The 14,036-nt window shown below is 38.5% G+C and overlaps 1 protein-coding gene across 6 annotated transcripts in view; it reads right to left on the bottom strand.

The window, feature by feature from the left end:
• Positions 1-4,712: 4,712 nt before the first annotated feature.
• LOC111868922 (solute carrier family 17 member 9) overlaps positions 4,713-14,036 on the bottom strand; it is a 38,308-nt gene continuing 28,984 nt past the window's right edge. For 5 of the 6 annotated variants that reach the window (XM_023860039.2, XM_023860042.2, XM_023860040.2 and 2 more), the window contains 3 exons: positions 13,137-13,302; positions 9,393-9,551; positions 4,713-5,612 (listed from right to left, as the gene is read on the bottom strand). In XM_023860039.2, the coding sequence (XP_023715807.1) occupies positions 5,473-5,612; positions 9,393-9,551; positions 13,137-13,302 (465 nt within the window). In that variant the 3' untranslated portion in view covers positions 4,713-5,472. The remainder of the gene's footprint in view (positions 5,613-9,392; positions 9,552-13,136; positions 13,303-14,036) is intronic. The other variant, XM_023860043.2, reaches the window with a different exon arrangement.

Raw genomic sequence — 14,036 nt, 5'->3', positions numbered from 1 at the left:
GTCAAAATGTAGAGTGATACGTCAACGCAACAGTATGCTGAATACATTATATTAAAATGGATTTTAGGTAAATAGGATAGGGTGGTGTGGACCGATTCATCTGTCTCATGACAGGGACCAGTGGAGGGCTGTGGACGGGGTAATAAATCTTCGAGTTCCATAAAATGTTGGGAAATGATCCAGATGAATGACTGACTGGCTGCTTCTCAAGAACGACCCAGTTCCATGGACTTGGGTGTTTAACAACGGTGCGACTCTGATTATAGAGCGTGGAGTGGCTGGTTGGAAGAGAACAGTGTTCAGAAAAGAATGCTGATGGAAGCTGTCATGGCCTAATTTAAGATACTGTCACGTGTTGGGTATGCCACGCAACAAATAACGTCACATGGGTCTCGGATTTAGCGAATGTTTATTGTGCTTCACTTATACACTCACACGCTTTATAATTATCATCACTTGCGGTATCACAATTTCTGCTTCCACTATATCTCGGCCAATACTAGACTGCTTTCGGCGGCGGCCTTCTGAAGACTGTCTCGGCGAATGCATTACCTTGTTATATATCCGCGGCCGTTGCTACGCAGTGAACCTTCTGTTGTCCATCACCGGGGAAATGCTGCTTCGTTGATTCTGCAATTCCTAAGCAATGGCCCACTGTTGGGATTACAATACCGCTATTGTCACTTTCTATGCAACGGTCTGTTCTAGCGTTTCCATGGAAGTAACTCTTCTGGATTCCAAACGTGACAATATTATACAACATTTGTTTGGAGTGACTGAGGAAGGTCATGAAAAACCTGTCAAGGCTGTTTGTGTCCTGACTGATATTCGAAAGGGTACTTCCAAGCATATTAAGTTCTATAAATTAATGACTTGATATTTCCTTATAAATTTTACATTTTTAAATTTTCTATACATTTATATATATTGTAATTGGATCAGTAGGGCGGCCCCTAAAACAGTAAATCATTTTTTAATTAAACACGTAAATGAGCATATTAATTATACTTGGTCATGCGCCAATGTACTTCAATTTCTCACTGATTTTGTTTACAATACACATAAACTCCGTCTAGGTAATATAATAAGGAAATGTTTACTTGTAGTCATGAGCGTAATGAAGTTCTGAAAAAATAACTTATAAAACGAAAGAAATTAAATTCTGGGAGTTAAAGTGTGTAACCGTTTCGCCTTGCTTACGTCCGTCTGCTTACACAGGTTGGTCGCCACTCTGGTTTGCAGCCGCCCTTAACCCACTTCTTCTCCGTGTTCATGTTGTCCATTCGTTGTTTGGGCGCCAGTAAGCTCCTGTTGGTGTGGCTTATAATATTAAGGTTTGTGGTAGGCAAAGAGGTAAAGGTGAAGGGTAACTAGTGGAGTTTCCTTCCCAGGTTGTCTAGCAGGGTCTCGCTTAGGCAGGGAAGGGATGAACATTATGCTACACACATGACAGTTAAGCGCTGTAACCATTTATTGATACTTTTATTCATTTGGTAGAACACACAGTCAATATACTTGGCTACAAGTACTTAGCTCCCTTTAGTCATAGTACACTAGAAGTTATAAGAATAGTTATAGTGAAAAATTTGGCCATGGAAGGCATGTATCCACTGGAATTTTGTGGCCTCTTTGAATGTGTATTAATTTGACGAGTGAGTGCATTTCTCCTACTCTTTTATTTGGAGGTGAATCAGCCAATACTGTAGAGTGCACTGCTAAAATAACTGTTGTGATTGCTTCAGCTTTGCCGTTAAAATATACTCATTGTTGTCCACGAGATAAATAAAACCCGTTGAGTTTGCAGTGTATTCCTATTCCGGCATTTCTATTCTCTTTAAAAAGTGAAATATCAATATCACTGCAAACATTGTTGCATTAACACTTACAGGTTCTCAAAATATATTTAATTTCCTGTTCAGCTATCCACATAATATAACATGACAATTCTATTACTGCATAATTAGCTTTATAACATTTTTTATTTAACAAATGCATATTGAGAAGCTTGGCAACATCAAAGTTGAATGGTTTCACTAATCACATAAAACAAAGTTGGGGTCTGCAAATGGTAAAGTTTTCTCAATGAAGGAAATGAATAATATTAATTTCATGAAAATAAGCTGCTAGGTATGGTAGTTTTATTTCCAAGATAGTTTACACTTCTTTACATTTTAACAAATATATTTTATGAGATATAACAAAGTTCACTGAGTCACCTTTCACAATACTGGTCAAGTATTATTCTTCAAAATTGGAATAGTTTACCTGAACAGTGACATGTCTGACTGATATACATGAGGCAATTTTCTTCCTGGTGCAGGGTCTTCCTTAGAAAATTTAGAATTACTCAGTTGCTTAAGTATTATTTTGCTTTTAAAGAACCCAAAGGTTTACCATGATGCTGTAACCTACTCTCAGTAACTGAACCACTCCCTAACTTCAAATTCTGTTTTCTCTAAGGGTTGCATATTTTGGGTAGGTATTATATTATTATGGTTTCCAGGCAGAATATAATCTAGAACAGGGCATAACTGCAAGTCAGGACAGATCACTCACTATAGTAGCCAGATAAAGGGAGTGAAACCATGTTTCAGTTATTGGCAGGGACAAGAATTTGTCTTTGCTCCCTGTCCACACACCTCTGGAGTCCATATAGCCTCCTACTCAGCAGAACTGGGGACACTATCCCTAAGGGTTAAGTAGTCATGATGCCCTCACATCCACTTAGTCCTTATGATAAGAATGTGTGGAACTATACCTCCACTCCCCCACACATATACGACCCTTAAGCACAAAGTCTACTCTGATTTCATGCTTTGCAGGACACATCTGCATCATCCCATATTCTAATGCTATATAATTTTTGTAGCTGATATACAGTAATCATACAACCTAACTAGAAAACATCATTTCAGTACCTAACTAAACCAACTTAATGAAGCAGTCTTTCTTAAGATGCCGATGGTCACTAAGCCAGTCAAGAAATTCTCTGTCTTTTAAAGTCATGAAGTTTCATTACTGTGTTCTCAAGAACCAACCACTGGATCCTGTCTTGAGCCCAATGAATCTATACCACACCCTCATACCTGACTTCCTTAACACCAATACGAATATCTTCCTCTCATTTATGCCTGTCTCCCAGGTTTTCTATGCACCTCTCCCATATGTTATACATGCCGCACCCTCCTTGATATGATCGCACTAATGACAGTATTTTAGGAACAGTGAGAGCTGGGGGAGCTCAGTTGGTATAGCAATGGGCTACAGACAAGATGGTGAGGAACTGGGGTCTGACTCCTGGCAGAGGCATGAAGTCCATCCAGCCTCATGTTCAATGAGTACTGGGGACTCTTTCCCTTGGGATTAAGTGGACAAGGTGTGAAGCTGACCACTTACCTCCATCTAATTAGAAATGCATAAGAAGCTAAACCTCCATTCCCCCACACATCATAATGGTAGAGTGCTTAATTACACACAGGCACAACTTTACATTTCATCTTTATTTTATGTAGGTGAGTCAATAAGTAAGTTACAAATTGATGTGGGGTACTACATGTTTGAATGAGGCACTTGAGGCTATCGCCACTAGATGGCATTTGACATGAGACAATCAATGTCTATAAAAGTGAAACAGCAGTTGCAAAGATGGCAACACATCTGAGTGAGTGTACAACCCTTGAGCAGCACTCCATTGTGCGATTTTTGTGGGCAAAAGATATGGAATCAAAGAATATTCATAAAGAAATGCTTCCCATCTACAGTGAGAAGTGCCTGTCACATCAAGCTGTTTGCAATTGGGTGCAGAAGTCCTCTCAAGGGCGGACACATATCGAAGACGAACACCATGCTGGCCGGCCAACGGAGATTGCCACAGAGGCGAATGTGCAACAGGTTGAAGACTTAATCTGCACAGACAGAAGGTGTAACTATAGACACTACAGCCACTGCTATTGGTTGTTCACACGGGATGGCCTACCTCATAATGCATGACAGGTTAGGTTTTCACAAAGTCTGTGCACGATGGGTGCTGCGCATGCTGACCCCATAACACAAAATGCAAAGAATGGGTCTGGCATTACAGCATCTCAATTGCTACCATGATGAAGGACACAATATGCTAGCCCAAATTGTCACGAGTGATAAGTCTTGGGTTCACCATTACCAGCCCGAGACAGAGCCTGCGTCAATGCAGTGGAAACATCCTGTGCTGCCTGCCAAAAAAAGAAGTTTAAGGTGACACCATCCTCCAGGAAAGTGATGCTCAGTCTTCTGGGATCACGAAGGCATACTGCTCACCGCATTCCAGCCTCAAGGACAAATCATAAATGCCGACTCCTACTCAGGAAACTTCGTAAGGCCATTCAACAGAACCAACCAAGACTCCTCACCAAAGGTGTGTTGCCCTTGCATGACAACACGCTTCCCCATACTGCCAACAAGACAAATGAGATGCTGTGAAATTTCAAGTGGGAAGTCCTCAAGCATCCTCCGTATAGGGTACAAGGTAGGGACCTTGTTCCAAGCAACGTCCATTTGTTCAGCCCTCTTAAAAATCATCTTTTGGCTGAACAATTTTCCCGACGATGAAGCTGTAGAAAGGGAAGTCACCACCTGGTTCCGACAGCAGCCAAAAGAATTTTATGCTGCTTGTTTTCAGGAGCTTGTGAAACGATGGAACAAGTGCCTCAATGTACAGGGAGATTATGCTGAGAAATAAAAGTATTTTTCAAATCAGTACTCTTATTTGTTTAAGTTCTATATCCAATTGTAGCTTACTTATTGACTTATCCTCATACAAACAGCAAGAATTATGAATGTCCTCATTATGTTTTCTGCATCTTTCTATTACTTCCATTCTCTTAAGTCTAAACCCTGCCCTCAGCACTTAGTTCTCAAATGTCACTAGGACACTATACAGACCACATTCCAGAGCATGTGGTATTGCCTGGAAACATGTAAAGCTGCATTTCCTAGTTCCAGAACCTTCCTCTGAAGGTACAAGCAGAGCATATCAGAATATTAAAAAACTGAATTATTTTGTGGATAATCAGTATCATGTTACTTACCAAATAATTGGCAGTCTCCTTTTAATGTGTCCCTTTGTATTTCAAAAGTAGCAGATGCAATATATAAGTTGAAATACACATGTATCCAATATTTCTATATTTCTTTAAGGAAACAAAATGATCTGTCAATTTTCTATTTCAAACACTGTGCATGAAGACAATGTGAATTACAAATACTATAAAATGTGAAGCATGGCTATGGTTAAAGTTTAAAACAGTCTTTCTATAGAATGTACGCTAACAGCAAAAATAGTTCAGTTTCTTATGATATGAAAAGAATTACAATCTATTTATTATTAATATAATCTGCAGAATTTACATACCTTACAATGTTCTCACTCTGACACCAGAACACAGTAAAACCAAGACCCATTCATAAATAAAAGTGCAAGACTGTGTTGAATACTCAGATAATTGCATTCCCACTACCAAACATAAGGAACACCAGACAACCAAACATGTTAATAGCAGCTGTTATATGAAAGACAGAAGCCCAACTATTCGTTGTCTCCAAGATGTAACCTGCCAGGTAAACACCCATGAAACCTGGGGGAAAAAAAAAATAATGAAATTCTGTTGCAGATACAGTGACATGTCACTAAAATATACAAATATACTGGCCTCAACATGTGTCAGCGTGACTCAGTTCTTCACTTTTAGGCTTCATGTGTTGTAAGTATGCTTTGGTGGGGGAGGACCAACAGGTCTCTTTTCAACAAAGTAATTAGCAAACTGTAGGTTAACTTCATTTTTGCCCATTTTCCATAGTACTGTCATGTTTGCTAGGCAATGTGACAAGAAATTGTGTGGGTTCTTGGATTTGAATGAATATTTATTGGACAGTCACTTTTACACTCACAAGTAATTATTCCACTTATAACATCTTCGGACGTTTCCTCTTTAATGTTAAGACACTCTCACACCGCTATTCTCAGTGAAGTGTCTCCTGCTCTAATCGGATGAGAACTCTTCTGTTCTCCTGACAAATACCAACTCTACTCTTTTAAGGTCAAATACAAACTGAAGTAGCCCCTTGTCGCAATTGGATTTTTACAAGTATAACTTGCACTCGCACTCAATAGGGAACAAAATGACGAAGGGTTAATTCCGTCTGCTGCTACTGAAACGCTGCTTCAAACAACTCGTTGCTTGGATATTGCCAGCTGTTATAGAGCAATGGATGCGTTCCAATTCCTAGGCGTTGCAGTGGGAATGCTGGTGTTTGCCTAGGAAATCAACTCTGATCTCTTCAACATTCAGGCTTTCTGGCAGCATTTCACTTAGTGGGGGGTGGGGTCCAACTGGGTCCACTCGGCATGGCAGCCACTGATTAGCCTATTGTAGCCTGCTGTGGGTGATTATGATGATAGAGAATTTGCTGGAATGAAGACTGGCAGCGGAAACCGAAGTACTCAGAGAAAACCTGCCCCCATGCCACTTTGTCAATCACAAATCCCACTTGACCACACCCGGGATTGAACCCGGGCCGCCACAGTGGGAAGCCAGTGACTAACCGCTTGAGCTATGACGCAACCTTTCTGGTGACATGCCACAGTATGTAAGGAAAGGACCTGTATATGGTATGTTCATGCACTCTGTTTGTCATCCTTAATAATGTTACGGATTTGGTAAATGCATTGCCAGGCAACAGTTTTGTAAACATGTAACACAGAACAATACAGGAAGCTGTGTTTTCTGTATCCGCGATGATGTCAAACAACAGGAGATAGTGATTACATGACTTGTTTGTTGTATGTCCATGCAGCTGGCACCAATGGACTGGTTGGATAGTGACCAGGTGACATGTTTCCTGTAATGCATGTCCATTCCTTGGCTATACAAGTGAGCAGAATTCCTAAGCTATAGTAGGATCAGCAGAAGCACGCAATCAGCAGCCAAGCAGTAAGCTTAAGGAATGCAGAAGACTACAAGAAGTCAGCCTGTGGAGATCTAATGTGGGATTTCAAGACTCTGTGTGTGTTGTAGTACAGTGATATTGAAAGTGTGTGATTTAGGGAGATTTTTATAGTTCCTATGTTATAAATCTGTGAAGATTAGTGCAGACAGACTTAAGCAATTAGCATGGAATACTTTGTAGTGTGAAATTCCGTAACCGTATTATAATTATTTGTAGTTACGGCCTGTAGGCTGTTAATAAATCCAACTGCCTACCTGAACCCCATCTCTAGTCACTGTGACACATGACAACAATTTTGGAACTAACAAATTTTTGTGAAACTAGACATGAACATCATGCTATCTGAGAACATCCCACCCTTTTACTTTTTTTAGTTCCCATCACAAATCACCAATAACACTAACAATGTTACCATTAAAAATTCTGAGAGATAGACATCAGATCTATGTAATGTTGGGTACTGATATTTGATGTGGTAATACACGTAGATTTCAGATTAGGATGACATTTCTGTTAAGGTGTTACCTTCAGAGAACATAAAACGAACATGGTAACTGAAAAACAACAGGGTGACACATGAAATGATCCAGTATTTGATCTATTAATAAAATCTTTATTTCAATTATAAGACTGGAAACCAACATATGTGTATAAAAAGACCATTGCATGGAGATTTGCCCTCTCTGACTTTAGTGTTCAATATGATTACCATTATGTCTGGAAACTTCTTCAACATGAACTGTGACTTAGCTGATTACTTGACGGCACATATCCTCAGTTAACTCGTCACAGGCCTAAATGATTAGTGCTCTCAATTCCATTACTGTCTGCAGCTTTTTCAGAAAACTATTTTCCTTAAGGAATCCACAAAGATAGTACTCACATGGGTTTAAATTAGGACTATCCAGGGGCCAGTTCTGCGAGATGAGCAGGAAATCGGTTTGACGTAACATGCAAGTAGAAAGTGTCATGCAGACATTCAATTGGAAGTGTGCATCATCAGAAAACCAAACACTGTTGAATGATACCTCATTATGCTGAGTCCATTCAGCAAATGGCATTCTTTGACACTGTTTCAGTAACATTGTCATTTGGTATGGATACAAATTCAAAACACCTTTCAGTATTCATTGCACTGATAGTCTGGATATACCTAGTTGTGCTGCAGCCTTCCTTGTTGATTTACTGCAGCTTCATGACAGCGCCACTCTCACAGGGTCAATGTTCATACAGATGAAGGCCAGCTATGTTTCCTCTCCAACACTGAACCATCATTATTAAATTAGTTAAGTAAAGTAAAAAGTAAAGCTATCCCTGTACCAGGGCGTGAAGGCCCATAGGGTTGTGAGACGTTGAGGTTCCCACATTATCTAGATAATCAACTCAAAGATGGCGGTAAGGTTGTCAGCCTTACGCGCTGGCCGCACTTTACTCCCCAGGAAAATTATTTAATTAATTCCTGGTACTCATTTCTGTCAGAGGCTGAGTAAACCCCAGGGCTTAGTGTGGCTGGAAGGATTAGGTCAACTGGAAAAAATCCAATGACCTCATCAGGACTTGAACCCGCGACCATCCAGCTTGTAGCATAGCTCCTCAACCACCACGCCACCACGTAAAATTATTTTGGTGAAGGCGCCCATCGCATTTGAAAATGGGCATGAAACCGCTTCTGTGTGACTATAACATTTCTTGTTTCAGTAAAGAACAACACTGTTTTCATGTGCTGTTCTTCAGACAGTCTTCCTTTGTCAGCCATCTCGTGTACACTGGTGCATGAGCATGAACAGCACAACACTAGCGCTCTCAGGAAGAGTAAGAACTAATCTCCATGATCTACTGTGTTACCATGTTACAAAACATCGTTCACTGCAGGGTTGAATAATTAATACTAAATCAAATACTGGATCATTTCGTGTGTCACCCTGTATATCATTCTGTTTGAAGTAATGAAGCACTGAAGCAAGGTTTTGGAAATTTTGCAAATAACTACCAATTGCTTCAGCTACTGAGCTCACAGTACTGAACATTTTCATTGTCAAATTATGTGCTATAATGCAGTCCTTATGATTTGCCATAAGGCAATAACAGAAATGAAGAAGGAAAAGGGATATATAGGACGGCTGAGAACACAGTGTGAAACTGCACAATGGAAACTACACCCACCAACAAGGACATGATATAAGAAGAAACACTTCATTCAAGCAACAAATCAATTACTTCATGCAATTCCCATACTGATACTAAGCAATGGAAGGATTTGAAAATGTGTGGTATTAAAGAAACCTCTAATTATGTGATCTGTATATCATGTTTCATAATAAATGGCCTGTCATTAAAGGCCAGATTAGGGGGAAGAAAAACACTATTCCAAAATAAATGCTTATTACAGAGCAGCTGGATCATCTTACCAGGAACAGCACCAACAGTATTCATGAGACCAAACACACTTCCACAGTGCTTCGGAGCAAGATCTTGAGGATTTACTATAATGGCATTGTTGTGAAAACCAGTTGCTGCTATTGCTACAGTCATACACAGCAAAGCCCAGTAGTAGTCTGTGATCTGAGCTAAGAGCACAAAATTAACATTGAAAACATAGCTACTAAAGAGGGCAGACTGTAAATGTGCAGGCACATGCATGCACAATGGCATGATGCTCTTACTTGGATGCTCGGATGGAAACTGTTTTATTCTGAAATATCAGTAATGCCATACCATATCTCAAATAATACACTACATATGACTAAATCACAAGCAATAAAGTTATAATGTTGTATTTTAGCGTCCTGTTGCACTGATTTTCATCCATGATATGTATAAATTTGCTGTCTTGTAGTGCATTCAATTTCACGTGTTACTTCACGACATGTTTCGGCAACATAGTGCCACCATCAGGTGCCCTAATTACACTAATCTATTTCATTGCTTGCCTTTATAAAATTATTTAAAAAGTGCGTATTTGTCAACTATAATAAATTTACACACACTAAAACTTGTTAAGATTATTCATCTTATGTGTCACAATTAAAACTTGCGTGTGGTTCTTCCACTATAGGGGTCGTTTTTCTTATATTCTGTGTAAACCGTGTCTTGTGATGTGTGTTCCCTTCTTAGCTGCTAAGAAGGGAACACACATCACAAGACAAGAAGGGAACACACATCACAAGACACGGTTTACACAGAATATAAGAAAAACGACCCCTATAGTGGAAGAACCACACGCAAGTTTTAATTATGACACATAAGATGAATAATCTTAACAAGTTTTAGTGTGTGTAAATTTATTATAGTTGACAAATACGCACTTCTTAAATACTTTTTAAATAATTTTATAAAGGCAAGCAATGAAATAGATTAGCGTAATTAGGGCACCTGATGATGGCACTATGTTGCTGAAACATGTCGTGAAGTAACAGGTGAAATTGAGTGCACTACGAGACGGCAACTGTATACATATCATGGACAATAAAGTTATGATGAGATCACAGAAAATACTGATTTTTATTGTTTCAATGCCAGGAAAACTGCAATATTTCAACATTAGTCCATAGGTGAGAAACTACCGACATCTGATTGTTTCAATGCTAGGAAAACTCCAGAATTTCACTGGTCTACATTTTCACATGACGATTCCATAAAGCACAATTGAATATTTCCTTCCAAAATTAGAGTAACACACAAGAAAATCAAATGCGCATGTGGGTGAGTAGCATAAGTACCCATTCCTTGGGAAGCACATGGTTGCTCCCATTGTCAATATCATAGCATACAGTACCTAAGGCTTTAAAGAAGGAATAACATTCAAATATTGTATTCACTGTTAATGAGAGCACATAGAAAATTTTAATGAACATTACCACTAATAAATTCCATACAAATACATTCTTCCAAAGCACCTTCACATGGGTAGACTGGATTCATGCTGCGGATTGTTTAAAAAATTACAAATATTGCCACTTCAGTCTCAGTACATTTTCTCCTTACTTCTTTTTGTCGTTAAGAACAGAAATTATTTTCTAGCTAATACTGATATTCATATTATCAACATACGTTATAATCACAATTTATATTTACCTTCTACAAATATATCAATAGTTCAAAAAGGAGTGCTTTTCTCAGGTAGCAAGATTTATAACCGCTTACCCTCAGACATTAAATTGCTATCCAAAGATATTAAAAGAGTTCAAATTTTTATTAAAAAGCTATCTCACTGAACATGCTTTTTATAGTATTGATGAATATTATAAATCAACTTCTCAATGAACACTTTGTCTTGACTGTCTCTCCTACGGATAATATAATTAAACAGCTTATGTATCCACTACAACTGCATATGACTGCACTAATTTATAGTGGTCTTAAGTGTTTTCATTTATCCTTGTATGGGTTAGGAATGTATATTTTATTATCTTATGTTCAAACATGGATATGAATGTATATTTTATGTTTAAACATGACAGATTCTATATCCAATAGGTTGGTTTGACCTTATATGGATTGACAGAATGCAATAAATAAATGAAAAAATGAAAATGAAAAGGTAATATGTATTGACACAAGACTGTAAAACATATAAAGTAACAGAAATAACCAATAACAAAAACCCATGACAATGCACTCTCATGAACCAAACTGTTAAAAAGTACACTGGAACCAGTCAGCTAGTCTTTTATGTACTATGTAAGATCTGAAGCTTTCAATGGTGAATAAATGTACTCACACCTCTTCTTGGCAATCACTCATATCAATGTTGAGTTAAAAATCAACATTTCAGAGTTCTCCTCTGTCTAAAACATCAGGGCTGATGTGGTGAATGACCTTGCATCACTGATATATCACACACAGATCTGTGAAATGTGACTTAGGATTAAAGCATCAGGATATACAGCAATTCATGCAAATGTGGAAAATACAGACCAGATTACACTGAACTGAAACAAGGTGTAATGAACATGACCAACATATACATTTGTATGAACTGGACAAGCCTGCTGTTGCAAAACACAGCATTAAATCTAGTCACTGGGTTAAGTTCCAAGAGAATGAAGTACCAACCAAAACACCAGGTTACAGGGACTAACCTGTCAAAGACACAACAGAATTAAGACGGTATCCACACAGTATCAAAAGAGAGGAGCAATTCAAACTGAATAAAGCATGGAACCCCCAGCATGCGATTATAAGGGCACTCCAGCACATACTGGTCAGATAAAAACCAAAGACAACAAACACAATGAAAAGTACACTAAAAAGAAGACAGAATAACTGATAAAACAAGACACCAAATTAAGTGACATGGTGAAAAGGTCAGAGTCAGATAGGTGACTACACAATTTGAGAGACTGGTATATATACTTGTGATGTATGGTCATCCATCACACTGGCACTGATGAAGCAGATGGAGAAGATCCATGAAACACTAGTTTTCAACTCAACACTCACTCATAGAGCTGAGCCCTTCTTGAGAAGCCGCCAACTGAGCACCTACTCAAGAACTTACCAGCATTTTATGGTACCTGAAGGTTCATTAACGTGTTCACAAGAGCCCTCCACTGGTTCATATCCTGAGCTGGATCAATCCAATCCCACCCCAATCTATCTCTCTAAGATCCATTTTAACATTGTCCTCCCACCTATGCCTTGGTCTTCCCAGTGGTCTCTTTCCATCTGGCTTTCCCACCAATATCCTACATGCATTCCTCTTCTTCCCCATTCAGGCTACATGCCCTGCCCACCTCATCCTCCTTGACTTAATCATTCTAATTATACTTGGAGGAGATCACTCGAATTTATTTAACAATATTACATATTATTCCTATTCTGTGCATTTTCAACATATGACATTGTACTTACAACGAATGTTTCATCTAATGCATGCACAATCATGAAACACATGTATAGAATATTTTATAACAGCAAAGATGTTAAGATTATAGTCTTCTGGGATATGATGTCATGTAGTCTGGTACCAATATATAAGAGAAACCTCCTGCCCCCATCTTCGTAATAGGTGATGGAAGCAGCTGCAGCCAGTTCATGAAAACACTGGTAACTTTCTACCAGACTACATGGCATCACATCCCTGAAAACAACAATCTGAAACCGTTATCTTGGTTAAGTAAAACTGGTACAGCTACAAACAAATATCTCACCTATTAAAACAAGACCCAACGCTTGTGAGCCTAAGCAGATTACTTCAATTATTTTCCTGGTATCTGTTACAGAATGTCCTTGTGTAATAAGTTTTTCTGACAACCACTTTCCTAGGAATGTACTGGGAATACAAAATAGCCATGGCACCATGTTCACTACCCAGCCCTAAAATAAAATTCAGTATTATTATATAACAATATTTTGAACCTTTATGGTATGCATAAGTTATTGAAGGAAAGACAGAGGGGCAGATAGAAGTGACCAGAAGATGAGGAAGAAGACGTAAGAAGATGCTGGATGACCTTGGGGACAGAAGAGGATATTTTCATTTGAAGGAGAAAGCTCTAGATCGCATCAAGTGGAGGAACTGTTTTGGAAGAGACTGTGGACCTGTCGTCTTGACAGATTACAGATAAATGAATGGTATGCATCCTGTTGTGTTTGTACAAAAGATATATAATGGGACAGTCTACACAACAATAATTCTGAAAGGGACAAAATAGGCAGTACTGTGTCAACATTTGTAGACTGTCCCATTATATATCCTTTGCATTACACACAACATGATGCATACCATTAAGGTTGTAAATGTTATTCAGCATACTAAATAAACACATGATTACTATGCTCAAGTTACTGAATTCCAACACAAACATTTATTTCAACATCACATGTTTATAATTAAATTTAACACCAAAATATGCACACACCAGGATAACTTCATACAATAAAGCACATGCCAAACATATAGAAGATGAAGCACATAAATAAAATTTTGGTATGCTAAGAAACAAAACTCAACAAAACTTTATCAACTACACATCCAAAATGGTACATAATGGGGAAACTTTTGAGAGTATAAAATATTGTAACGTGTTTTGTCTCTGAAGATGTCATTT

This window comes from Cryptotermes secundus, unplaced genomic scaffold, assembly GCF_002891405.2.
Source record: "Cryptotermes secundus unplaced genomic scaffold, Csec_1.0 scaffold898, whole genome shotgun sequence".
Classification (NCBI taxonomy): domain Eukaryota; kingdom Metazoa; phylum Arthropoda; class Insecta; order Blattodea; family Kalotermitidae; genus Cryptotermes; species Cryptotermes secundus.
The sequence above is the reverse complement of the archived record's forward strand: the minus strand, read 5'-3'. Positions and strand labels throughout refer to the sequence as shown.